The following is a 25,520-nucleotide window of genomic DNA, read 5'->3' on the forward strand; positions in this document are numbered from 1 at the left end:
TGGTGTATGTTACTGGGAGAGTGGGGGTCTTCTGTTATGAGCCTGAAAGCACCAGGGCCACTTAAGACATGACATTTACATGCCACATAATTAACTCTGTGGCTTTCCCGGTAGTGTCTGAATGTGTGTGTGTGTGCCAAGTGCATAATAACTCTGCCTAAAGGTCTCTTAGGGGAAGCAGCCAGGATGGAGCAGACTCAAACAGTGACTGCATTTATCTGTCATTTCCAAACTTGACTTTGAATTTTCTGCACTGCCAGAGTTATGTGAGATTGTTAAACCTCTTGATCTACTGTGAACTAAACTTACAGACATGTCTGAGTGTCATGGCTCTTACAATACATTTGCATTTAAATCCAGATTCACCAGATAGCTTATGAAAGAGCTTAGTGATGATTAATTTTAACCGAGCTTCTGCACATGAAGGTAAAAATAAGAGGTATCCTGCTCTCTTTTTTATGTTATAATATAGCACTGAACAAGCAGTTTACCTCTGCTCAGATCAAGGATACAGTAACCCTAGTTACCACTCAGTTGCCCCTGGTTACAGCATCCCTCTGTTCTCCTCCCATGAGGCCCTATGGGCTGCTGTTGCCATGACATCAAAGTTAACCCTCCAACGTCCTCTCCCCCCATAAAATTCCTCCACTGAGAACTTGTTTTTTTGTCACAAACTGTAGGCAGCTGTTGGCCTTCAGTTCATTCTTTACACACCGTGTCGCTCACTGTTCACACAAAAATGCCAAACATTGGTTCCACCTTCTCAAATGCGTAGATTTTCTGCTTTTCTTGGTCTTAGATGACAGTAAACTAAAAACGTTTGGGTTCCGGGTGGTTGATCAGACAAAACATGCTATCTGAAGTAGGGTTGCAACGGTATGAGATTTTCACGGTATGATAACTGTCTCAGAAAATATCATTATCAATATAATAATAATAATTATTATTATTATTATTATCAGGTACAATGACGCTTAAAGGAATGAAAACAGAAGATTTTTTTGGTTGAACACATACTTTATTATAGTTGAAACTTGAAACAATCTTTTTAATGTTAGTATGTGTAAAAACATGATTTGCATGTTAGCTTAGCTCCTTTAAGTAAAAGTACTAATATCACACCCTAAAAGTACTCTGTTACAAGTAAAAGTCCTGCACTGAAATGTTAAGTAAAAGTATGTAAGTATTAAAAGTAAAAGTACTCAATGCAGAAAAATGTCCCCTGTACTAATATATATATCATTAGATTAGTATTACTCATGCATTAATGTAAAAGCATTATTTTATTGTTGTAGTTGTTTTAGGTAGAGCTCTTTTGAACTATGCTGATTATTTTCTCTATTAATCGATTGTTTGGTTTCTCAAAATCGTGAGAAATGCCGTCACAAGTGCACAGCCAGACTGAGCCTGTCTGAACCTTTAACTCTCACACACACTCACTTATGTCAGCCCCCTGAGCCGTGAAAGTGTGTGTGTTTCTTTATGGGGTCAGATCAGGGTCAGTGTGTGTCCGTTTGTAAGTCAGAGGTTACTGAATGGACAGACAACACAGATGTAGCCAGGAGCTGGGATGTGGAAAATTATTTCAATAGCACATTTTATGATCAATGTTCAAACATTCACATGTTTTTTCGTTAGGGATTTAAGTTTTAAACAGGACACTTACTTTGATCTGCATAGAGGGAAGTGTTCCCTCCTTTGGCAGCCACTTTGTGTCCACATTTTATACAAATTGGTTGGTTTTTGCAATATTCAAAATATTCCTACATTTCATCTTCTTTTGGGGGGGATGGAGATTGGTGGCATCAGTCTCGCCTTTCTCTGCCATTTTCTCCACTGCATGTGTGTGTATGGCACCAGTTGCCGAGTCTGACAGGCAGTCAAGGAGGAAGAGAGATGCGCATGCACAGGCGAGATTCTCCGTTCAGTTGCAATTTTTTTTTTTTTTTTTTTTTTTACAAAACCAGTAATAAGCAAACGTACATGGTATGATAACTGTCAATTTTCATACCATGGTATACCGTGAAACTGGGATACTGTTGGAACCCTAATCTGAAGACATCATACTGGGCCCTATGGACAGCTTCCCTTCCCAATTTTTATATGCTAGCAGTGTGACTCTAGGGATATCGGTCTGTTTTTTGGTCCACCACTTCAGTCCAGACTGAAATATCAACATCAATAAGATGGGTTGACATGTGATTTTGTACAGACATTCATGGCTTGTAGACAATAAATCCTGACTTTGGTGATCCCCTGACTTTTCTTCTCGGTTGACATTTTTGGTTCAGAGTAACGATGACTGAGCAATTATTGGATGATTGCCATAAAATTTGGTTTAGACATTCATGGTACCCAACGGATGAGTTGTGATATTGTGTCCACTGACCTTTCATGTAGCGCCATTAAGGTCAAAATATCAATTTGTGTGATTTAAATTTTTATTTGATATTTGCCTCCCTCCACACCTGGAGCCATGCTTCTACCCTGACATCACAGCTGCTCCCATATTGCCGACTCACTTAAGTCATTTAATGTGGAGTTAGATTTAATATTCACCTTGCAGCTGGCATCTAGTACAACATCTGTTACCCACAGACATACACCCACGTCACGTCACCCAGAGAATTGTTTGCTACTCTTGTTGCCATTCAGCCTGAGAGGAATTGTTTTCAAAATTCTAATTGTGGCATAGCTCATTGGTTTGCAGTGTCGCCTCACAGCGAGAACGACCTGGGTTTCAATCCCAGGCTCTTTCCTTTCTGTATGAGCTGGCATGAGTGTGTTTCATGTGTTAGCAGTGATGACTGGCCTATTGTGTTTCTCTCCTGTGTAAACCAGTACATGCTGGGATAGTCCTCAGGCCCCCAGTGACCCTGAATAGGAACAAGCACATGTAGAAAATGAATACATTTGATTTGTATTCCACATCAGAAACCACAGGACATGTTCATGTAGATACTTGATTTAGATGAACAATCGTCCCCTCTGACATGATTCATGTTCACTTCAACCACAGACAGTTACACTATACTAATAAGGATATATGCTACTACAAATCAGCATGCTGGCTACCCATGCACAACACCTCACCCATCTTGTATTTAAATCACACTGCTGCCAAGATAAAATTACAGAAAGACTTGTCAGGTTAAAGGCCAGAAATTCAATTTCGGCTGACAGATATTAGCAGCTCATATAAATTCTGTCACAGTGACACTCGCGCTGTTGATTTCTAGACTTAAAGCTAGAACAGACTGTGTTATCAGTGTCCATGTTTGGAGTACTGAATGGTGTAGAGGTGGCAGTATACACAGCATCTCCTGCTCCTTACTGATACTCACAGGCTTATCAAAGGACAGACTGGCACCAGAGGGCAGGTTGACAAAAGGATACTCTGTCTCCAAATTGAAGGAAGGTGTCATATAGAACTGCTGTAGGGGTCAGATAAATGTGCTGAAGTGTTGCTGTTATACAGTTTGATCTTAATATATTTCACTGTTAAAGTGTCGGCCTGAAACAGCTCATGGCGTTGCTTGAGCGCCAGTATCCAATAGAAATTCTTATAGAAAAGTAGCTGTCAAAGTATTTACATTATATATCTTATTTTAAAAACTCTGTGTGTCTGTCAAGCTGTTTGTGAGATTTACTGAAGTTTACTGGAGTGGCTTTAGTGTCATCCAGGCTGTTAAGAATGTGTGTGTGTGCCTTGTTAACTGCCTGCCTCAAAGTCTCTCATCCTCCGTCAGCCCATCGGCCTCAATTGCCTGCAAACTTTTAGTCTTCTCTTCCATTCTGTTCTTCTCTTTTATGTGGCAGAGAGAGAGGGAGGTGGGGGGTACATAATTAAAACATTTTAATTATCCATGGAAATAAAAAGGGGTGCTTTTCATTTCCAAACACATAGCACACTATTTTCAGTGAATAATAAGTGGCAGGAGGAAAACAGGAGTGAGGGAAAGAGGAGAAAGAGGGTGTCACTAAAGAGTTGCAGGTTGGAAAACAGAGGGAAAAGAAGGCCAGGAGAATAGAAAACAGACGGTAACAATGATTAAAACATTGTTCTGGTCACACACCCTCCTTACTCAATTTCTCTTTACACTTCTAACCACTTTCTTTCCTCGCATGCAGTTGCACTCCCTGACCCTCTCATTTCCTCCCCTCCACATGTACAAGATCTTATTTTTTCCTTTACCTGTCAGACGATTTTACATGTCTATTAATCGTTACTCTGTGGAGGGCATGGCAACAGACCATGTAACACTCTCCGGAAACTAAATTGCCATTCCAGCCTGTGAAGTGTAATTGTAGCTGTCATGGAGCACTTTGTGTCGTCCCGTCAGATTCTGGTGAAATTCCTCATCTGAAAGTTCAGCTGCCTCTTTGTAGCTGACAAACTACACCCAGTGATGAGAAGCTGCATGTTGTTGTGAATGGAGCTCCCTGATATGTGGATAGTTTAATATCTCCACTTTTGAGCTGCAGTGGGATTGGCTCTTGTCTGTGCTTACAAGTATTTAAAAAAGAAGCTGAAAATATGAGACTTAGCGCTGCAACTAATGATTATTTTATGTATTGATTAATCTGTTGATTATTTTCTTGATTAATTGATTTGACATTTGGCCTTTTAAAATGTCAATCACTGTTTCCCAGAGCCCAAGGTGCAACCTCCAATATTGTTTTGTCCTGACCAATAATCCACAAAAGCTATTCAATTTTCTGACATACAGGACTAAAGAAACCAGGAAATAGTCACATTTAAGAGTTTAGTTTTTTTTTCTTAAAAAAAACTCAAAATGATTAAGCAATTATCAAAATAGTTGGCCATTAATTTTCTGTCGATTGACTCAATCGATTCATTGTTGCAGCTCTAATGTGACTGTTATTCCCAGTGTTGTACAAGTTACTTGAAACATGTAATCAATTACTCATTATATATTACATTACTTTACTAATTACTTAACAGCAAAGGTAATTAGCTACATTACTCATTACTTTTATGATTAAGGTTAGTCAAAGGTGTCTTTTAAAACGTGTCCAAACCCACACCATGGATGTATTATAGGAACTGGATACTGGACTCAAAGATAGTGCTTATTCACTCGAATGAAAATTACTCACCTGGCATATAAGCCAAAAAAGTTTCTAGCTTCTGCGTCATGTGGCCCACTGAATATGTGCTGTAGTGTTTTTCTCACTGGCCCACCTACACATTCCCTGCTTGGCCCATAGACTAGGATAATATCACATTGTTTACAAGTATGCTTTAAAATTCATAATGGAAAGAGTAACAACTGACCTTGTTTGCAGCTCGAGGCAACCTCGTCTTTTTTATGATGGTGGTCTATGATCAAAATACTTTTTGAGCTGCAGGGGATTTTTCTGGTGCAGTTCCGCTGGCGACCACTGGGGGAAACTGGCATGGCCCAAGCGGCAACCTACGGAGCTGAAAAGTGAAGCCAATGTGGAAGTGCCAAAAACCTGCATTCTATCTAATGGCCAGCAGGGGGCGACTCCATTGGCTGCAAAAAGAAGTTTGATTGTATGGAAGTCTTTGAGAAAATGACCCTACTTCTCTCTTGATTTATCACCTCAGTAAACTGTTTCCTAGTGAGTTTATGGTCTCAATTGCTAGTTTCAAGTCCTCTTCAATACAGCATGATGTTCATTTGGTAAATAATGGCCCCATTTAGAGCAAAAAAGACGATAAAACAGCATATGTTTTAGGGCGTGGCTACGTTGTGCTTGACAAGTTGCTACCACGGTGACAGCGTCACTCATGTAATGTAACCATTGCGTATTGGCGTAGCTGCTGCTATTTCACAGTGTGTTTTCAGTTCACTACTTAAGTTAATTGTAACCGTGGTCGCCTAAAAACAGTCTTGTTCAGCATTAGGTTATAATAAAAGAACAATCAATGAGTCGGATGATCAGTTTTTCCGGTGAGAACATTTTGTTTTAACGGTTTTAGGCCTGTTTTCGCTAGTGAAAATTAGCATTAGCATTATCACTGTTAACCATTGATTGTAAATGCACCGTGCTAACCAAGCCAGCAGCTAGCGCTATGGTCACTTCCACCCACTCATCCAAATATGGTCACTTCTGGCTCCAAAAATCAAACATGGCGATGGCCAAATCGCTACAGTCAAGGCTTATACATCCATGCTTCGAAACGGCAGTTCACAAACCAATGAGTGAAGTCACTGTGACTAGGTCCATATTTTTTTACAGTCTATGGGCATGGCGCTGTATCTAGCTCTCTAACTACTACCATGCTCAACACCCACTCAATACATCTTCTATATTTAACACATGCAGAAATAGAAAACACGACATTGTGGTTAACAAGCAGTCAGCCTATGTTTTAGAAGTATTTACTGACCATCAACAGTTAGCTTAATGTTAGCTCTGGTGATTGCAAGCAGTACTAATGAAGTTACTTTCTCACAATGAAGCCACAGTTCACACACACAAAAAGACAAAACAAGGTGGTTAATGAATATAGGTTTACTAGTGGTTAACATTACCAAGCTAGCTAAGAACACACAACATGTGAATAAGACAGCTTTGCTGTTATGGAGAGTCACATTTCTTCTCTTTTGGTGGAGACTAACCACCTCCTCGCATCTTCAAATTCTCATCCCTTACACTCCTTACTAAACAACACGGGTTTTCTCCTGCATTTATATATTTATATCAATCTACCAAATAATACATTGTGATATTTGTCATCGAGTTTTCCAAATCGTAGTATAATAAAAAGAAATGCTATGTATTATTAATACACTAAGAACACTACTTAAAATCACATTTACTTTTCATTGATAGATATCCCCAAATTTTATAAGTATTTATTTATTTATTTACTAAACACTCTTATTTACTGCCTTATCTTACAATCAGAGTAGAGTTGTAGCCTCTGTTATAAAGCCCAAGAAAGCACTTAAGTAAGAGACTATGGTAATAATTTAACGCGACCTAGATTAGCATGTCAACATTTTTATCAGCTCCTCTCTTCTCTTATCTGAATTACAGTGGACAGTAACTGTTGAAGACATAAGACTGTAATTATAAAAGTGTTTGGACAAAGACAAAAACTTATGTTTAAATCCACAGTGGAAATCATGCCCATTTAGTCAGTGACGACACTGTAAGTAGTAGCGTCTCCTTGCTCACATCAACAGTGCTTCATTTTAAATCAAAGAAGATACCATGATGCTTGTAATGAGAACAAATCTGCATATCCATTAAGACAATATGGACTGCTTCCATGGAAAGCTTGTTAATCTGCCGAGCCACCAGGGTGCCATGTGATAACATTAACAACAAAGAGGGACGGCACAACACACAGAAATGACCTCGTTTAACGCGCCGACGTTCTATTATCTGCCATTAAACACCATCACGCTGCATTAAAAAAGCACCGTTGTGGGCAATGGTAGTCAATTACTGGCTGGTGAAGTAGAATATCTGGCTGTAACAGGAACCATAAAACACCATTTGTGCAAATGAGGCGTCCCCAAAGGGCTGATTGAAGCAAGAGAGGCTGCCAATGGGTTTCAGATGGTAGGATCTGCAATGGAGACAGGCACCTGAATGCATCATCCTCACTCGCGCACTGACACACTGCTATTATCTACCATCACCGAGAATTACTCATCATTAGGATAGACCACACACACACACACACACACACACACACACACACACACACACAGAAACTCCTGAACTGAGGTGTGTGCATACAAAGCACACACACATCATCTCCACACTGTTACACCCATTGTGTTGTGTGCAGCCACACTTCTCTAATAATAACATTATTATGTTCAGCCAGCAGATTGATGATGATTACATATCATTCCACTCTCCACTGAGACAGAAAATAGATAACAGTGAACGATGATCACCTACTGTGGCTCATCTCTTCATCCAGACAGACAGCATATTGTTTACACCAGGGAACCATCTGTCAGAGGAGACGTAGAGAGGATCGTATCCTTCTCATTAAGACAAATTATGACCTGCATCTCTGTTTTTATTTAAAACTAGGAGGACAGTGATGCTTTAGACGCACACCAAACAGCTTGTTGAGTCCAGACGCATCGCACACTACTTATGAATTTTTACAGTATCTTGTTGGATTTGGACCCTACTGATGGTTTTGTATGTCTCACTGTAGCTCATATAGCTACAAACTGCTTTACAGAAACTGAAATGATTGACGGGCCTCTCTGCCAGACAGATGCACTAAAACATGACAGAGGTTATAGATATTTATTGTCAGAGTTGTTGTTGAGCCATTGTCAGGGGGCTCAAAATGTATCGTAGCATACTTGTAGCACTGACAAAGGTTTCAGGATTGATTTCTATTGGTTTCCATCCATTTCAGGTCTCTATGAAAATCAGTTTGCAGAGACTAGAAACTTGCTTCAGGTGGATATTTTAACATTTAGCTTTCTTGATCATATTGTCAAAGTCGCGTTATATTAAAAAATGAATGCCTTTGCAAGCAGAGGCCATTTTGATCTCTTTGTTAATGAATTCACACGCTCAAATATCTCAGATTTGGGAGTTACCTGCTAATCATGACTTTTGCAAATGTAAGAACCAACCAAATCCTTTCATGATGTGCATGTTTGATCATTACTGGTGCTCAGCCTCTGATTTTACAACACAGCTAGTGAACACTGAGTTTTTTTAGCAGATAATTTAGGTCTTGGATCTTGTAAGAATCCTTCATAGCACTGAAAAGGAGATCTTTTCAAATTACACAATAATAGGTAACTAATAAAAAAAGCATCAAGACTTTAATTGTGTATATTCAAATGTAAAAACGTGCTTAACTTATTTACATAGTGTACTGAAGCAAAAGAAACCAAACATTTCCTGGAAGATAGGAAGTCATCATGTACTCAGGAAAAATGTGATTAATTTTAGTTAAGGGGCTAAAACATGGAAAACCACTGGTAGGGTCCCTCAGAACTCCTTTACAGTGACTATTAAAAAGGATTGCTGGTGTGCGACCAGTTTTACTCTTAATATAAAAATTGTGGTGTACTGAAGGGTCCCTTTCTTGCCTCAGGTCACAAACTGGTAAGGTTCCTTGTTGCTGACATAGAAAAGGTCATTAGCCAAAAAAACAGTTACCCTTTTCTGCTTTCATGAATAAATGTCCATGGTTTCAAAATGATCAGATTTATCACAAATATTCAAAAACAGGTATGGATGAATGGAAATTTTCATATTTAAAATATTTATAACAGTGTCACATATCATTTCACCCCCAAATCATCAATTTTTTGAGGTATTTTGTCTGTATTCGCTGTTGAGTAGCATTTATATCAGCAGATAGAGTTTATGACCCAGTTTTCAGAGCAGTGGCATAGTAACATATTTTGTGTCATGGTTTCTCTCCGGTCCACCTAGAGCTGAAGTGGTTAGTTTTCTCCTTGAGCTGAGAATAACATGCTATATGACTGTCATGAACTTTTTAAATGGCTGTTTGAAATGAAGCCAGTACGCCCAATATAAAAGGTGATTGCTGCTCGCTGTACAGGTATGGTCAGCTAATCACTGGGACAGTGTATTTGTCGCCAAATAACTTTTTGGCTTCATTTAATCTGATGGTGAGTACTGAGCAGCATTTTGTGTTACTCTGAATGAAGAACATGTGTTTGCGCTTACTGTAAAATTAGACCACAAAGACACCAGCCAATAATGACACAATACTTTAATGTATTGTCTTACTCAAGGACACTTTAGCACAGCGGTTGCTGCTGGCCACTGTTACTTTTTTTAAAAGCAATGTTTCTTGAGGGAGTGTTAAGTGAGATGCCAAATTATACATAGGTGTATAATTTGCCAAATTATGCATATTTGGCAAATTATACATATATGTATAATTTGGCATCTCACTTAGCACACACACACACACACACACACACACACACATTGCGTGTGTGTGTGTGTGTATTCCAGGTGGGCCAAAATGATGGATAGGGGGAAAAGACAAGAGCTGACAGCTTAGTGAGAATCACTCCTGTTCCCCATCTATCAGGTGAAACAGCTCAGTGGCAGCACCACACACACACACACACACACACACACACACACACACACACACACACACACACACACACACACACACACACACACACACACACACAGAGTTTCCTCTCCCTTATGGCTAACAAAGAGGGAAAGACCAGCTCAGAGAAACACATCTCTAACTTTCACTGACAAAGAAGGTGATAGTAATGTAGACATGAAAAGGTTAAATAAAGAGGGATTGAAGTTGTTATGTAAGCAAGAAAGCGACAGAAGAAAACAGGAGAGAGATGGCTGAGAGAAAAGGGACAAGAACTAAAACAAGAAACAGGGAAATAGGAAGAAGTGTGTGTGTGTGTGTGTGTGTGTGTGTGTGTTAATGGTGTACAGCGGGAGAAAGAGATGGCAATATCCAGAGCCTGAAAGGAGGGTCAATTCCCCTCTTCTTGTTGCTATGACAACTCATCATGTAGCGCCCCAAAAATAATTCTAAACAGCACGAGAGACAGAGAGAGAGGAGAGACTGATGAGAGAAAACTAAGAGAAATGTTTTCTTTAGACACACACAAGTAGACAGGCTGTAATGTCTGTCTCAGACATGAGTACATCTCAACACCCTTATTTGATATTTCCTCGCTCCTCAATCCTTGCTTGAACCAGAAGTCGTTCTGGTCCACCATTTTGAAGGCCGTCCCAAGCCTCTTATTTCTGCTCTGAGGAGCCATGAACGAGAGCAGCCTACATGAAAGTCTTTTATCAGACGACACGCCCCCTTATCTGATGTCAGTTATTGATTGGACGTTGCAGCTGATCAGACTGATCTGATACATCACAACATCATTGCAGTTTCATACTGAGGTGGAGACAGATTACAGATTAAACTCAAGTGTATCACTCCCAAGTTTTATATTTCATTTGTTTTCTGATTCATCATCCAGTTAAACATCTGTTACTTGTCAGTCTGAACAACAGAAGAACCATAAACAACTTTCTTCATTTATTAGAAAGTTTTATCTTTTCACAATCTGTTATTTCCCCCATTCACTCTTGTTATGGATAAAATCAAAGTCTGTCTGTCAGCAAGAAACACAGTTTAACCACATTTACATTTTACATCATTTATCGTCATTTCCATTCAATCACATGTGAGGCTGAAAATTCCTGTTTGATATGAGTTACATAATTTCAATTTTCCCTGAAACATTTAGCCTCAAACATAATTTCCAGCAGTGTTCAAAAGACACTCTAATCATATTCTGGGATAAATACAGACGCAAATAATAAATAATATAAAACTTTCTCCCGGTAGAAATGGTGTCTCTGAGCAGGACACAGTATAAATACAGAATGCAGGTTTTTATACATGAGCAGGTGTTTGTTGAACAGGTAACAGGCTGCAGAGAGAAAACAGCTGCTCTGGTAGTGATAACTGTGCACCTTTATTAGTATTAGCACAGTGCACAAGTGTGCAGACACAAACTCCATCAAAAGTCGCTCCAGCTGTGAAAGCCGACTGACAGCTGCCATTATCAGAAACAGATGTCACTTCATGTGATGCTTCAGAGGAAAGGACATCTCATTTCTCCAAAAACATATTTCCTTGTTTCCTCTCCTCGCATGGTTTCCTTGTGTCTCTCCATGCATCTATGGTGGAGGGGACTTAGACGCAAGTAAAAGGCGAGTGTGGGGAACGTTGATGCAATTTAAGAGACTTGTACTCAGTGTACCCAGTGAAGGAAAGACTTTGCTACAAGAAGGCACATTGGTTTAATCTTCCTCCACAGTGTGATGCTGCTGTGTGCAGGATGTGGAGCCCAGCAGGAAGAAGAAAGTGCTAATTGCTTCTCTTTAGTCTGCACTGAGAAAAGAGAGAGCAGTTAGCGCATTAGGTTCACTGCTCTGACCATCCCCTCTCTAACTCCCTCACTCGCTTTCTTTCTTTACGCACACACACACCAAGCACTCGGGGTCAGCATTAGAGAATATCTGGTTTAGTAAATCCTGACACACACAGTGACGTCTCTACCCCGGAGTGTTCACCCCCAACTCTTTCCTACCGTCATGATGCTCCAGAAGACATGGCCTCCCTCGACACCAGTCAAACAGAGGCTGCATGTGCTGATGTAGCCAGAACAAAAACGTTGGTATTATTCCGGAGGAGGGATTAGTCTCTCTCCCAGTAAGGGAGGAGAAGGTGGGGGAGGGTTTGTTAATTTTTCTTTCTTGAAGCCTTGACTTTGTCGGGGAGCTAGTGTAGGACGGAGACTTGGGCCACATTCAGATAAAAATAGCACTGCATTAAAAAGAAAAAGAAAAGCAAGGTCTGTAGTGGTGTGAGTATGTTTCTACAGGTAGACATGTTAATTTAGACCCAATCCACAGTGAACCCACTGAAAACCCACTTTAACCGAAGACATATAATTATATTTTCAAAAAAAGGTGCCTGGTTTGAAAGAACCCTGAAGACAGTCCAACCTAGTCTAAACTAGACCCTAGACCAATTAGACGATTAGAGAATGCACCAACACAAAAAACACAAACACATCAAAAACATTTCTTCTCATGCAATGATCACGACACAGCATGTGATCTGAGCTGATAGCAAGTCTGATTGGATTCATTTCGATATTGGACATATTGACACATGGATCCGAGACTTGTGGCAAAACAGGAACCTGCCTGACACAGGTTCAGTGTTAGTCCACAGTTACAGGTACTGGTGGGAGTGTGAAATACAGGAGGTCCAATTTCAGTAATCAGTGAGTTTGAAAGCTTATTGACTTACTGGGACAGAAAAAGAATTAGAAGAATAAAAGGAATTAGGGGGATTTGGAGTGTAGCATAATTTGTGGTTCATATTATCCTGATAATCACCGTTTGCCATTTTGTTTCACTTCATTCAGTCAGCCTGACATTGTGTTCAATCCTGATTTTTGGTCAACACGAAAGCTACTGTGGTGGTTGCTAGCAACAGTAAACTTAATGCTTTTCACGTTGACCAAAGAAAAAGAAAATACTTAAGAGTTGCTACCATTCATGGACTTACAACAATCTGTACAGCTGCGTCAGACTCTGTCACGTTTGTTGAAAATTCATGAATATAGCTAACTCGCTATGTAGGAAAATTATGTCCCCATTCTTAATCCTGACTGGTCAATAATCTTAAACTCTGATTGGTCAACTGTTTCTCCTACCAATGGAAATAGCTGTTAATGGGCCAAGTGGCAACTACCGTGGCTTGAGGCTGAAGCCAGTGTGGATGTATCTTAGCTTGCAGTCCCACCAACACCCATTAGATGCTGACTCCAAAAAATGCCTGGCTCCAACTGACTGCTATTTACAAAGCGTTTGAAGGCTGGTAATCATTTTGGAAATTATTACTCCGTTAATAAGATTTGAAGACTTATAATAGCTTTGATGTCTGCTGTGTGGGAGTCGATTGACAGCTGTGACTGACAGTTTGCTTGCCTGATGCTCTCCTCGGCGCCGGGACTCACATTGAGTCAGGCTTTTGGAGCTTCTGTAAGAAAAAAATAGTGTTTTTTCTCCAGACAAGAGTGAACCCAGGAGTCGCAATGGAGGTAAACCTGCCAAACCAACTGGTAACTTGCAGCTACAGCTAATAGTGAATCACAAATGAAAACGTACATTAGCGTCAGAAACTGCTACAGTCACTCAGCTCGTCTGTTGCATCTCATGGAGTTTTGAGAGCGGCTGTCAATGTTGACGCTACACCCCCTTTTTATATCGTCAAAGACCTTATGAGAAAAATGAGCACTTGAACATATATCAGCATGATAAGAACTACTTAAAATGACAGAAACCATCTTCGGGAAAAATGTTTTTGATGTGCACTTTGATTTTTTTAGTTTGGCCCAACCGCTACCATGGAAGGGGTGGTGGATGGATGGAGATATTTTGGCTTCACTTTTGGGCAGCTATTATGTTGTCCATCTTTATATGCAGTCAATGGTTTGTGGTTAAGGAGTTACACTAACAAGATCCTCACAAGATGCTGTCACAAAAGATTAATGTTACTTGATTTTGACACCTGCCCTGTTAGCACAATTTAGCAAAAGTAGCTAATGTTAGTAATCTAGTATTCGCTTCGGTCTGAGGTGGCAGGGCATGTTTCCAGAGCATGAAAGGCCACAACCTGCACTTATTTGGAAGGTCCTGACCATAAGCTGCAACCAGCTCCAATGCAAACCAATGAGTGATGTCACACCTCGGTATGTCCATCTTTATATACAGTCTATGCAATGGGCACAACACCATTACTATATGAATAGCTGAACAAATGTGAGATGTGTGTCGCAAATCAGGGGTCTGGAATCAGGCGAGGTTTATGTATCAAAGCAGCGCCCACGGCAACGTCCACATCAAGTGGGTAATGACAGGCTTGTTGATTATAATTTGTTCATTTCAGTAATATTTTTAAGTTGAATTACCTTCCACTAGTACAGAATCTGAATGTCAAATTTGATCATCATCCATATAAACACTACCAACAGAAAAAGAGTAATCAGAGCCAAGGCAGTTGCAATCAGTTTTATTTGACTTTTATGCAGGATGGTTGCTCTGTAAAAAGAAAAGAGAAAAACGTAGCTGAAATCAATCATGCTTGCAGCAAGCATACAAAGCTGTTTGTGTTTACAAAGGTGAATCAGATCTTGAATTACTCTTGAATCAATCCACTACTGTTAGACAGCCTGAAAGTGACAAGGTGCGTCAATAGAATTTTCACCACCTGTAATTTACAACATTATCATGGCACCACAGTTATGTAGATTTGCCTTTTTCCATGATTGGCTGAACAAAGAGGTTTTGAGTGATTTCCTTTGTGGTATTTTCAAAATAAAGAACTTTGATGAAACATGAGATCTGAAAATGTCATCCTATTTATGACTCCTCCTCTGGGCATTTTAACAACATCCCTATGGCATTACGAAGAAATAAAGCATGGTTTCATTCATTCTGTGTTTATACTAATAACTGTCAAACCCCAACTATCATGACCAGATATGAAATACAGTCCAAATAGACAGTAAAATGTTTGAGTTAAACACAAACAAACTGTTATTTCTTTGAAGAGGTTTGAGTCATAAGGGACTGTTAGAAAACAAATAACTGAAACACAAAAAAAGACAGAGACAGTAAGCAGGTGCTCTTCTTTATCCCTCGACCTGAGGCTCTGATTTGGTGCATGTAGGTGAGCTTTCCATAATTTAATTTAATTGCTGTGGCATTACATTAGCAGTACAGGACCTTGTGTTGGTACACAATGAAAAAGTCTCCAAATGTAGCAATGCAAACGGGGAATAGAATTGACCTGAGGAGACATGACTAACATTATCAAAGCTGCACCAGGCAGTGTAACAGAGAAAAGATCTTCACTACATACGTGGCATACAGAAACGCAGAATTCTTTAAATGCAGAAAACAAATATAGAAACTCAACAGAACTGACATTTCCAGGGGACACTGAAACCGCATATCTTGACCATTGATCAGTGATCTTTAGTTTTAACATTTTGATTGAATAGGTCCAATATTATTGGAATGTCACATTGTATAGATGCAAAAATGACGGTTGTGTGACTCTACACATGTCATCAAAATGCCAAAATTATCTATAAGCGTCCAAAATCTTGATTTGCTGTAATGTGCTGTATTTGTTTAGATGTATAAACAACAAATTATTGTTTTGCAGCTCATGCATATCAAACATACAGTGACGCTTGAATGATGTCAGACATTTTTTTCTGGCTTCTCTGTGTTTAGTAAAAAGTGCAGCTGTGAGCGAATTTGCAATGGCTTATTAAGACTGCATCAACAATAGCTGGCTTTCAAATGAGTATGCTGCTGATGTACGAAAAAACACAATTTATTTCACATTCAAGAGTTTATCCAACATGGGTTACTCAAGCTTTGCCGGGACTGCCTGCTCATCTCCTCCCAGCTGCTTTAAAAGACACTTGAGTTTGGGTCATTTCCTTCCTCATCAAAACAATTTCCTTTTGTTGACCATTTTGAACAGTCATTTCAAAATAAATGGGGCCAATCTACATTGTCTCATTTAGAGAGACAGGATGCTCTTTGCTGTTACATCACTTCCTTAGTTGCTAATATGTGCAGTTCGTTAAGAGGTTGGTTGTTAGGGTTACAGTACATTATTTAAAGTGGGGGGTTCTTAAATGAGTTGCAGGGTGAACTAGTAGCTGGAGGAACAGCACTCAGATAAAGAGAAGAAGCCAAAATGTTCCATTGATGCTGTTCAGTAGCTGACGATCATGCCTGACTGCCATAATGGGGAAAAGCAAAAATAGAATTTCCCAAATCAGAACAAGGTAGTAGCACATTAAATGACATATTTCAGAGTGGGTATCATGTGAAGAAAAAAGTATTTCAGTATTTGACAGTGGTGCAGTGTAGGCCAGAGATTAGAGAATCTGTAGTTTTTTGTTAGACATGTGTAATTTGGGAGTATTTCATGCTGTAGGAAATGGGGTAAGCCAGCTATCTGCTTTACTTCTAGTGTGTATTGCTCTGTTTCTGGTGTGTTACTGGAGAATTCCTAAGTGGGTCTAACCGGGCTAGATGGCTGCACGCAGTAAATTGGGTCACTGCTGAATTAAACACCAGTGCCTCTGCTTTCAGTGCTGCTTCACTGCTGCGCCAGAGAAGGGCACGTTAGAAATAGTCATGAGAGGGACCGAGTGTGTGTACATCCAGGCAAATTATTCAGGTGCAAGACAAAAAATCTTTTATTGCAGGGTACAAAGGAATGAGGTCTGCACTCTGTTAAGCTCCCAATAAACAATTTTATTCTCTTTTTTTTGAGAGACCCTAACCCTAACCCTTAAAAAAGGGAATACAGTCATTTATTGGGAGCTTAACGGTGTGCAGACCTCACTCCTTTGTACCCTGAAATAGAAATAGTCATGGCCATAGAGTCTCAATAAACAGTCGAGCCCAGGAGGACAGGACTGGTGCTGTGAACACAAGAAGTGGCATTTCAGAAGTCTGCCTCAAACAAACACGCCTTCTGTCGTGGAAAGGTTATGCCAAGTGTCACCAAAGTAAAAGCCGTGTGTGAAGGCATTCTTACTCAGCATCAATGTGTGCAACAGAAATAAACATGGCACAACATCTTAGAGTCAGTCTTTATTTTGTGTTTCTCTAACAAGGGGCTAGAAGAGAGCAGAAATAAAAGATATGGCGAGACTAATAGGGAGAAGGATAAAGCGAGGTGGGCAGCCAAAAAGAGTGTGTCTGGCTCAGGTTGTGGAGTTCCTGCAAGTTTCTTGACAGTTTGTTAGTCTGTTTTGAGAACCGTGTGAAGCCTTTTCTCCTGAGTGGTCAAAACTAGAGGCAGAGCATCTCGTTACCTTTCTCCTGGATGTGTGTCAGCCACACTCCTGCTACACTGGAGGGGAGGAGGCCAAAAAAAAAGAAAGGCAAGAAGGTAGCAGAAGAAGAAAGGATGGGGCAATAAAAGAATGAATAAATTCTTGGTGGTAAAATGAGAAATTCATAAACATATGCCTCCTTAATCCTACAACTGAGAAACAGTAGAGGGAATAGATAAGACAGACTTAAGAGCAGCACATTTGAATTCAGCCCTTTGTTAGGCTGCAGTCCTCCAGCCCCTGTGGTTTCCCAGCACTCTGCAGTGGGCCCATAGCTCAACCTGATGCATCCAGTCAGGCACACTCAAGGACAAACACACTTTGAGGGCAAGGAAATTAATATTTGATATCTAGCTCTGCATCATGTGGTGAGACAGACAGTCAGGCATACTAGCAGGCACATACAGGATGGAGCCAAACCCAGGAATAACCACTCCCTACTGCAGAGCCACCAGTCCACCAGAGGAAAGCTCATACTGTACTGCAAATGAACAGCAAAAGTGGATGTTGGTTGTTTGTTGAATGGGTTAAAAATACCACAAAACCTTTACTCTTTGCTGTGCCTGATGAAACATCCAGTATGAATTCAATACTATTCCTGCACAATGAAAAGCAGAGGTACAAGAGGAGTGCATTTTGTACTGAAAAGTATGTTTTTCACAGAGGTATTATAAAAAGTTCCTATAATGGCACCTTATGGGACCAGATGCATATCCATCTCAATGGGGAAGAAGTAAAGAAGTTATTAAGGTTTCTGAGTTGAAAGTGTAACTCAGCACCCCCTGAAAAGCCTGTTTCTGCTGACCTCAAGTGTTTTATCTTCGTGCTTTGCTGTAGTTATGTGTACTAAGTGTACTTCAGTGTGTGTCAGTACACTGTGACATCACTTTGGACACATCCATTAGTGATGCTGGGTGTAGTCAGAGATTAAACAGACTTGAAACTCTCAGAGGTTTAGCAGCCTGATGTTAAAGGGGACATATCACGTACATTTCCAGGTCTATATTTTTATTCTGGGACTCTACTGGAATATCTTTGCATGGTTTACAATTCAAAAAATCCCTTATATAATTCATACTGGCCTTTTAAGCAGCCCCTCAGTTCAGCCTCTGTGTGAAACAGGCCATTTTAGCTCCTGTCTCTTTAAGGCCCCCTTCCTAATGAGCCAACTCTCTTCTGATTGGTTATACCCCAGAAGCTGCGTCTTGGCCAACTTCTGGCGGCTATGTAAACAAACAGAAGTAGTAGGATTTCACTTTCTTTTTGTCTTTCTTTACACAAAATGTCAACTTTTCACATACATCCGTACATGATCAAGCTGAAATAAGATCTGAAATATGAGAGTGGACAACGCAAATAACACAGCACCTTGGCAACCAAGATGGCCAACAGACGGCTGTTTATGGGCATGCGCGATGAGCTGATGTCAGCTCATCAGCAAGGTAACAAAAAACCGTCGCAAACAAACTACCACTTGCAGGGAGCATTTCTACATAAGTTAACCTCAAGTTTGAAAACTTTGACCATGTTTAGCATCGGTATCTGACATCATAACAGTAAATGAATAACAGAAAAAGCATAATGTGTCCCCTTGAAGTTAGATACAACCTAGTTATGCTATCTAAAGGTATGCTTAGTATGCAGTCCAACAAGCAGTATGGGAAGAGGCTAACTATTGTTTATGGTAATATACACAAATATGCCAGAAATTTACTTTTTTTGTTGGGGACTTAAGGTTGAGGGAACATAAAGGAAAGAAGATTGAATGCAGCGCTGAGGGAACGTAGGGCTGTAGTACTCGAATCAAGTCATCAATGACTAATCTGAGAGAGCATAATTGATCTGTTGTTCAGGAGGCATTAATCATATTCTTGTCTATATTACTGGTGAAATAATACAAACAGCAGTGTAGGAGAGATGTGCATAGTGGCAGTGAGTGCAAGGACAATATGATAACAGTAAAACGTTATACATGATACGAAATATGATATGAAAAACCAAATGGCATTTGCTATGATAGATCTAGCCTTCCTTGTCAGTGAGATACAGCCAAGTTGTCAAACATCATCGATGTCACGCACAACCTCCGGGGCTGAAAAGTGAAGCGAATGCGGAAGTACCAAAAACCTGCATTCTATTCCTATTCTAAGAGCTCTTATGATACATCCATGGGGCCGAGCGGGAACTCGTGGGCGGGGCCAGCGGGGGAAACACTACTGCGCATATTCAGTGGGCCGCACAACGCGGAAGCAAACCCAGAAGCTGGAAACTTTTTTGGCGCATCCGCCCATGGATGTGTAAAGAGAACTGGCTACAGGAGGAGAAAGCTCCTATAATACATCCGTGGTATGCGCCAGGTGAGCAATTCCTACAGGACTGAATGAACGCCATTTTTAGTCTGGTATCCAGCTCCTATAATACATCCATGTACCACGGGGACAACGTCGCTTACGTAATGTAACCATCGCGTATAGGCATAGCTGCCGCTATTTCACAGTGTGTTTTCAGTTTACTAACATTAATTGTAACATTGTGGTCGCCTAAAAACAGCCTTTTCGGCGTTTTGTTGTAATAAAAGACCCATCAATGAGTCGGATGATCGGTTTTTCTGATGAGTACATATTGTTTAAACGGTTTTAGGCCCGTTTTTCGCTAGCGAAAATTAGCATTATCACTGTTAACCATGGATTATAAATGCACCGTGCTAACCAAGCTAGCAGCTAGCGCTATGGTCACCGCCACCCTCTCGTCCAAATATGGTCACTTCTGGCTCCAAAAATCAAACATGGGGACGGCCAAATCCAAGATGGCGATGGTCAAATTGCAACAGTCAAGGCTTCAAAACGGCAGTTCCATGGATGTATAATAAGAGCATGGGTAGTTCGCAAACCAGTGGGTAACGTCACTGTGACTACGTCCATATATTTTACAGTCTATGGTTACGCATCCGCATAGCCTTAAAAAAAGTCTTTTACTGGAGTTTTATTGGTTACATAACGAGAGCAGCAATCCACCGTTAGTGTTTGTTGGTTATCAGTGCTTCCCAAACGGCCTTGAGGTTTTGAAACATAATCAGCATTGTGTGCCTTAGACTAACACCAGGCATTCAGCTAACGGCTTGTACCAGACTGAAGCGCATGCTGGATTGATTTCACAGTAGCTTGAAAAGGCACTGAAGGCAGTGATCATACTGAGGACGCGTGTGTGTATTTGTTAGTGAGGGAACATGGTACAGAAAAACATGGTATAGAGGGAACCCGGCACAAAAAATGGGCAGATAGCGCTATAATTGTGTGTCTTGAATAGAGACTTTTAATAACAGAGACTTTGTAAGTTTAATATATTCCCTTGCAAGCTGGTGTGCTGTAATACCTGATCAGTTCAGAATATGAGCTTTCATCAAGATGAGCTTTAAGTAGCATAAATAATATCTTCAAATCAACTGAAATCAAGGTTTGAGGAAGCAAGGTTTGAGGTCATGTTGACTCCCTGTTTGATGCATGTTGAATCAGTTAGAGGTGTAAGAATGAAATGAAATGTCATGCGAGGTGACTGAGGTTGATACTGGGTTTTACAGTGACCTACACTTTGAAAAAGGATGTTAGAAATATACAGTATACAGAGGTTTGGACTGGACAATATCATACAAGTAATGACTCAACTTTAACACTAATAAATTATAACTTCACATGGACTTAAAAGACTTGAAAATTTCCAAAGATCTAAGGGAACAAATGTTGGTTGGGTAGGATGACTGCATCAGCTTTGGAGTATCACTGGGTGGAGCTGGAAGAGTCACTTTATCTCCTTTCATCTCCTTTTAAAAGCAAAAGACAGGTTCATAAGTTGAAGTCATTAACGCAATTGCTTTAAATGACAGTTCCTCTTACTAATGTTGTGTACAGCACAGAAAATGCTCCTCTAATTATCAAGACAAAATGGTATTTTCCCAAGATCTTTAATGTATCTCAGGACTCATCCTGAGCACGCCTCCTATTCCAAGTGATTTCACAGTGGTGTGTTTGTGTGTGTGTGCATGTCTCCTGTAGATGATGGTAAGCTGTCTCTGGATGAGTTCCAGGCTTTCTTCTCCGATGGCACGCTGAACGAGGAAGAGCTGGAGAAGCTGTTTCACACCATCGACTCTGATAACACCAGGTCAGCACAACTACACCACTACTGCATGGCTGTGTGTGTGTGTGTGTGTGTCTCTGTGTGTGTGAGTTTGCCTACAGCGTATAACATGGCCGTAGTTGCATGAAATAAATCTGCATACTTGTACATTTATGCATGTGTGTGTGTGTTTGTGTGCTCACCTCACTGTGACTTTTGTTTTTGATCACATCTCGCAATCAATTATGAAAAAGAACAGAGATGCTTGCAGCTGTTTTCCTGCTGCACAGCCTCAGTAAAACGCTTTTTGCTTTTGTATGTGTGTGTGTGTGCGCTTACATGAAATATATGTAATTTATCCTGCCGCCAGGAAATGTCACATCCAGTTCTGAAAGCTCTTTTTATGAAGAACCTTTTGTACCAAAGCCCTTTATGTTAAGTGACACCATCAATACGGAACATGACAAAATAAAAAATGATGAAGGGAGAGGAGGTAAAAATACAGACAGGCGGAAAAGGATGAAAGAAAAAAGTGACATTTTTTAACTTTCACCCTCTCTTTTATTTTTGCATTAGTCATCCCGACCGTCACATGAACCTCTTTATGGCTCCTGCTCCCGAGGACTCTCTGTTTTGACTGGCTCTCATTACATCAATTTATTGAACCTTTATAATTAGCCAATCAGTTCATCCAGCCTGCAATCAGGAGAAGCGTGCTGACACAGTGGGATCTGAGTAATCAAAAGACTGTTCATTTACACAACCTCTGAATCATACAGGGCCTTGAATAAAATGAAACCAAGCAGAACAAAAGCTGACCTTTATGGCTTTTGTAGAACTGAATTAGGTTCAATATAGGCCTATAAATCCTCAACTTGGCTCAAAGATTAGTTGAGATTTTTGAATCAGTGCGGTAAGTGGACCATGCAGCCATCACTCTGTCAGCCATCACGTTTTATAAATCTTATCCACTGCAGTGGATGCGCTCAGAAAAGTTTCTATCCATTAGACTCGACACCCGCATGTCAGGCTTCAACATTATCATGTGACAGCAGATCAGGTTATTGATTCGCACAAGTATAAGCTGAAATGACTGCGTAAGCGTTTCCTGTTAAAGCAGGAAGTTGATGGATGGAGAGGAGGGGACGGTGAAGGCAGAGACTGAGCGCTGTCGTGCTTCCAGTCCTTCATCTATCTGTCTCTGTCACTCTGTGGTTTCCTCCCATCTCCAGCTTTCTTCCCCAATCAGGCTGTGATTTCTGACGGTATTTTAATGCCGAGCTCTTCTTGTTTCCATCACCTTCATCCCTCCATCACCTTCATCCCTCCATCCTCCTTCTCCTGTCACTCTGCCCATCACCTCACTCCATCCTCTCTCCATCTGTCACTCATACCCTGTCCTCAAATCCTCCCTCCATTCCTCTCCGCCTGTTTAACTTAATAGTCCTCCATGCAGTGAAATGATGCTGGAGATGAGGCTAAACATGATAACAGGTGATAATTCAGACTTTAGTTGTTTGATATTAAGGTCAAGGTTAATTTTGGTGAATCTGATCATTTTTTTGGATTAATTGCTGTTTTGTTTGGCACTGAATCATTGGTATTCTAACCAAAGGCATGGAAAAACACATGCAGATGAAGTCTGATTTCTCTTTACTCTTTTTCAAGTTCAACAAGCGATAAAGCTCCCAAATACCAAAAATATACAGTAGAGACACCTGTATAAATGCACAAATCTATTGACAATCATTCAAAGTATTACTATTTAAAAAAAGCTGTAAGGGTAACATGTAAAAAGCTGAAAACTGTTTCTTTCACTGGTTATACACACAAACAAAGGAGACCAATCCAAGAAATAAACCTGCAATCCAGTGGTCTTACATCAAATATTTTAACCTCTCTGGTTTTTGTCAATTTTAAGTAGGATATTTTTTTAAGGAGGACATTTTTGGGTTTTTTTTTGCCCTGTAACAACTCTTGATTGGTCAAAATACATAGAAAAAGCTGAGAATTCTGCACATTCAACTGCTTTTTTCTGCTTCTTTGTCAAAAAACAACCAAAAAAACCCATAAGACATGAAGTAATGTTAAATATTTTTTATTTGCACACATATACAACAGCATAAAATCCAGATAATAGAAGTAAAATAGATGTGACAGGAGAGGACGTCCTCTCAACTTAACAAAACAAACATAAAAACAAAGCAAAAAAACACTAAACTAACAGATGATTTAGCAAAATACAAATAAAATAAATGACAATCAGATACATAATGTTCTGTGACTGCCAGTACTGTTATAATGCATGCAACACATATAAAATATATCAATGCTTGTGCTTGAGCAACAAACATAAACGATAAACTACATAAACGCCCTATTTCAACAACTTTTGATCGGTTCACCACTCTACTGTGTGTGTGATACTAATAAAATCTTATGTCGCTATAAAAACATAAGCTGATTCTTTATTGCTCATGAAAAGGTAGAATCCCGAGGGATAATAAATCATATCACCAGCTGTTTACGTGTTTACATCCTCTGTTAAAATGCAGCCTACATCTAGATCTACCATTTGGATAGTAAACAATCTGCCACTTGTATTTCAGCCAGGACAGTTTTACAACACTGACAAATATCTTTAACTGAATATGTTGTTAGTAAACATGAAAATACACTTAATGGGGGGTAAAACTAGACTTTCATCTGATATTTTTAAAGCCCATCTGTCACAGCGATGTGTCCGGATGAATTCTGGCAGAACTTGCACATGTAAAATGAAACTGCTGCTTAATAAAATAAAATGTTCCATTATCAAATCAGGAGGCGTAACAAGACTCATCCAATCAAAACACTCGCATAAACTACACGGTCGTTTGCTGATATTTAAAATATTGAAATAGCAATGAAGAGGGGATGTTTAAACATTAGTGATTTGTGTAACATTCCCTGTTGTGCAGCATTTCCTGAGCAGTAATTTTTACTCAAGATGAACAGATGGAGTCTTTCTGCCCGTCTCCCCCTCTGTCCCCTGTCCTCCCATCACTAGTTACATCTCATCCCTCTTTGGCTATCTGTCTGCTACTTCCTCATCCTCCCTCCGTTCCCTCGCTTCATCTCCTTATTCTTTCTCCTGCCTTTTCTCCCAACCTGCCTGCCTCTCGTTCCTCGTTCTCCTCTCTCTCTCCTGGTCAGTCAACCAGGGAAAGTTTTCTTTATGCCAGTGAAGAATTCGCTGCCAAATGAGTCCCCACACAGTGAACTGAGCATGAATGATGGCAGCGGATTGATTCAGGCTCTTGTCAAAGAGTCTTGTTAGATTGCTCCCTGACTGCCAAACTCTGTGTATATATGTGTATGTGTGTGTGTGTGTGTGTGTGATTGCATGCAAAAAGCCTTTCCTCTGTTTCTGACCCAGCTCTTCTCCATCCTTTTCCTTCCTTGCTTCCTACTTTCCTTCCTTCCTTCCTTCCCTGCTCCTGCGCTATGCTGCGATAGTAATGTTGACACTAAGGAACTCTGTGGTAAGTAGACTACACACACACACACATACACTCACTCCTCCCTCCTGCTGCCCTCATTCTCACTCTTATCTATTATTAAAAATACTTCTCAGTTGAAATGCAATTATTTCTCTTTAAAATATATGATATAAATTCAGCTACTTTCAGCTAACTATGACTAAAAGTTAGATAAATCTTGTAATGTGCCAATTTGCATGTGTGTATGTGATGTGTGTGTGTGTGCACAGACTACTTTGCCAAACACATGGGGGACTATGAGGGAGTTCTGGCCTCGTTGGAGACGCTCAACCTTTCCATCCTCAAAGCCATGGACTTCACCAAGAAGGTAAGAGTGAGTGCGTGAGAGAGAGCGTTTAATCAACTCACGACAAGAAAGAGCGTATTATTCCCAAAATGTCAAACTATGCCTTTAAGCATTAAC

The 25,520-nt window shown here is 40.1% G+C and overlaps 1 protein-coding gene across 3 annotated transcripts in view; it reads left to right on the forward strand.

The window, feature by feature from the left end:
- necab2 (N-terminal EF-hand calcium binding protein 2) overlaps positions 1 to 25,520 on the forward strand; it is a 141,246-nt gene that overhangs the window by 20,740 nt on the left and 94,986 nt on the right. For all 3 annotated transcript variants that reach the window (XM_067588821.1, XM_067588819.1, XM_067588820.1), the window contains exons 3-5: positions 21,512 to 21,620; positions 25,074 to 25,099; positions 25,327 to 25,424. In XM_067588821.1, coding sequence (XP_067444922.1) covers positions 21,512 to 21,620; positions 25,074 to 25,099; positions 25,327 to 25,424 — 233 coding nt within the window. The remainder of the gene's footprint in view (positions 1 to 21,511; positions 21,621 to 25,073; positions 25,100 to 25,326; positions 25,425 to 25,520) is intronic.

Source organism: Thunnus thynnus, chromosome 5 (assembly GCF_963924715.1).
Source record: "Thunnus thynnus chromosome 5, fThuThy2.1, whole genome shotgun sequence".
Classification (NCBI taxonomy): Eukaryota; Metazoa; Chordata; class Actinopteri; order Scombriformes; family Scombridae; genus Thunnus; species Thunnus thynnus.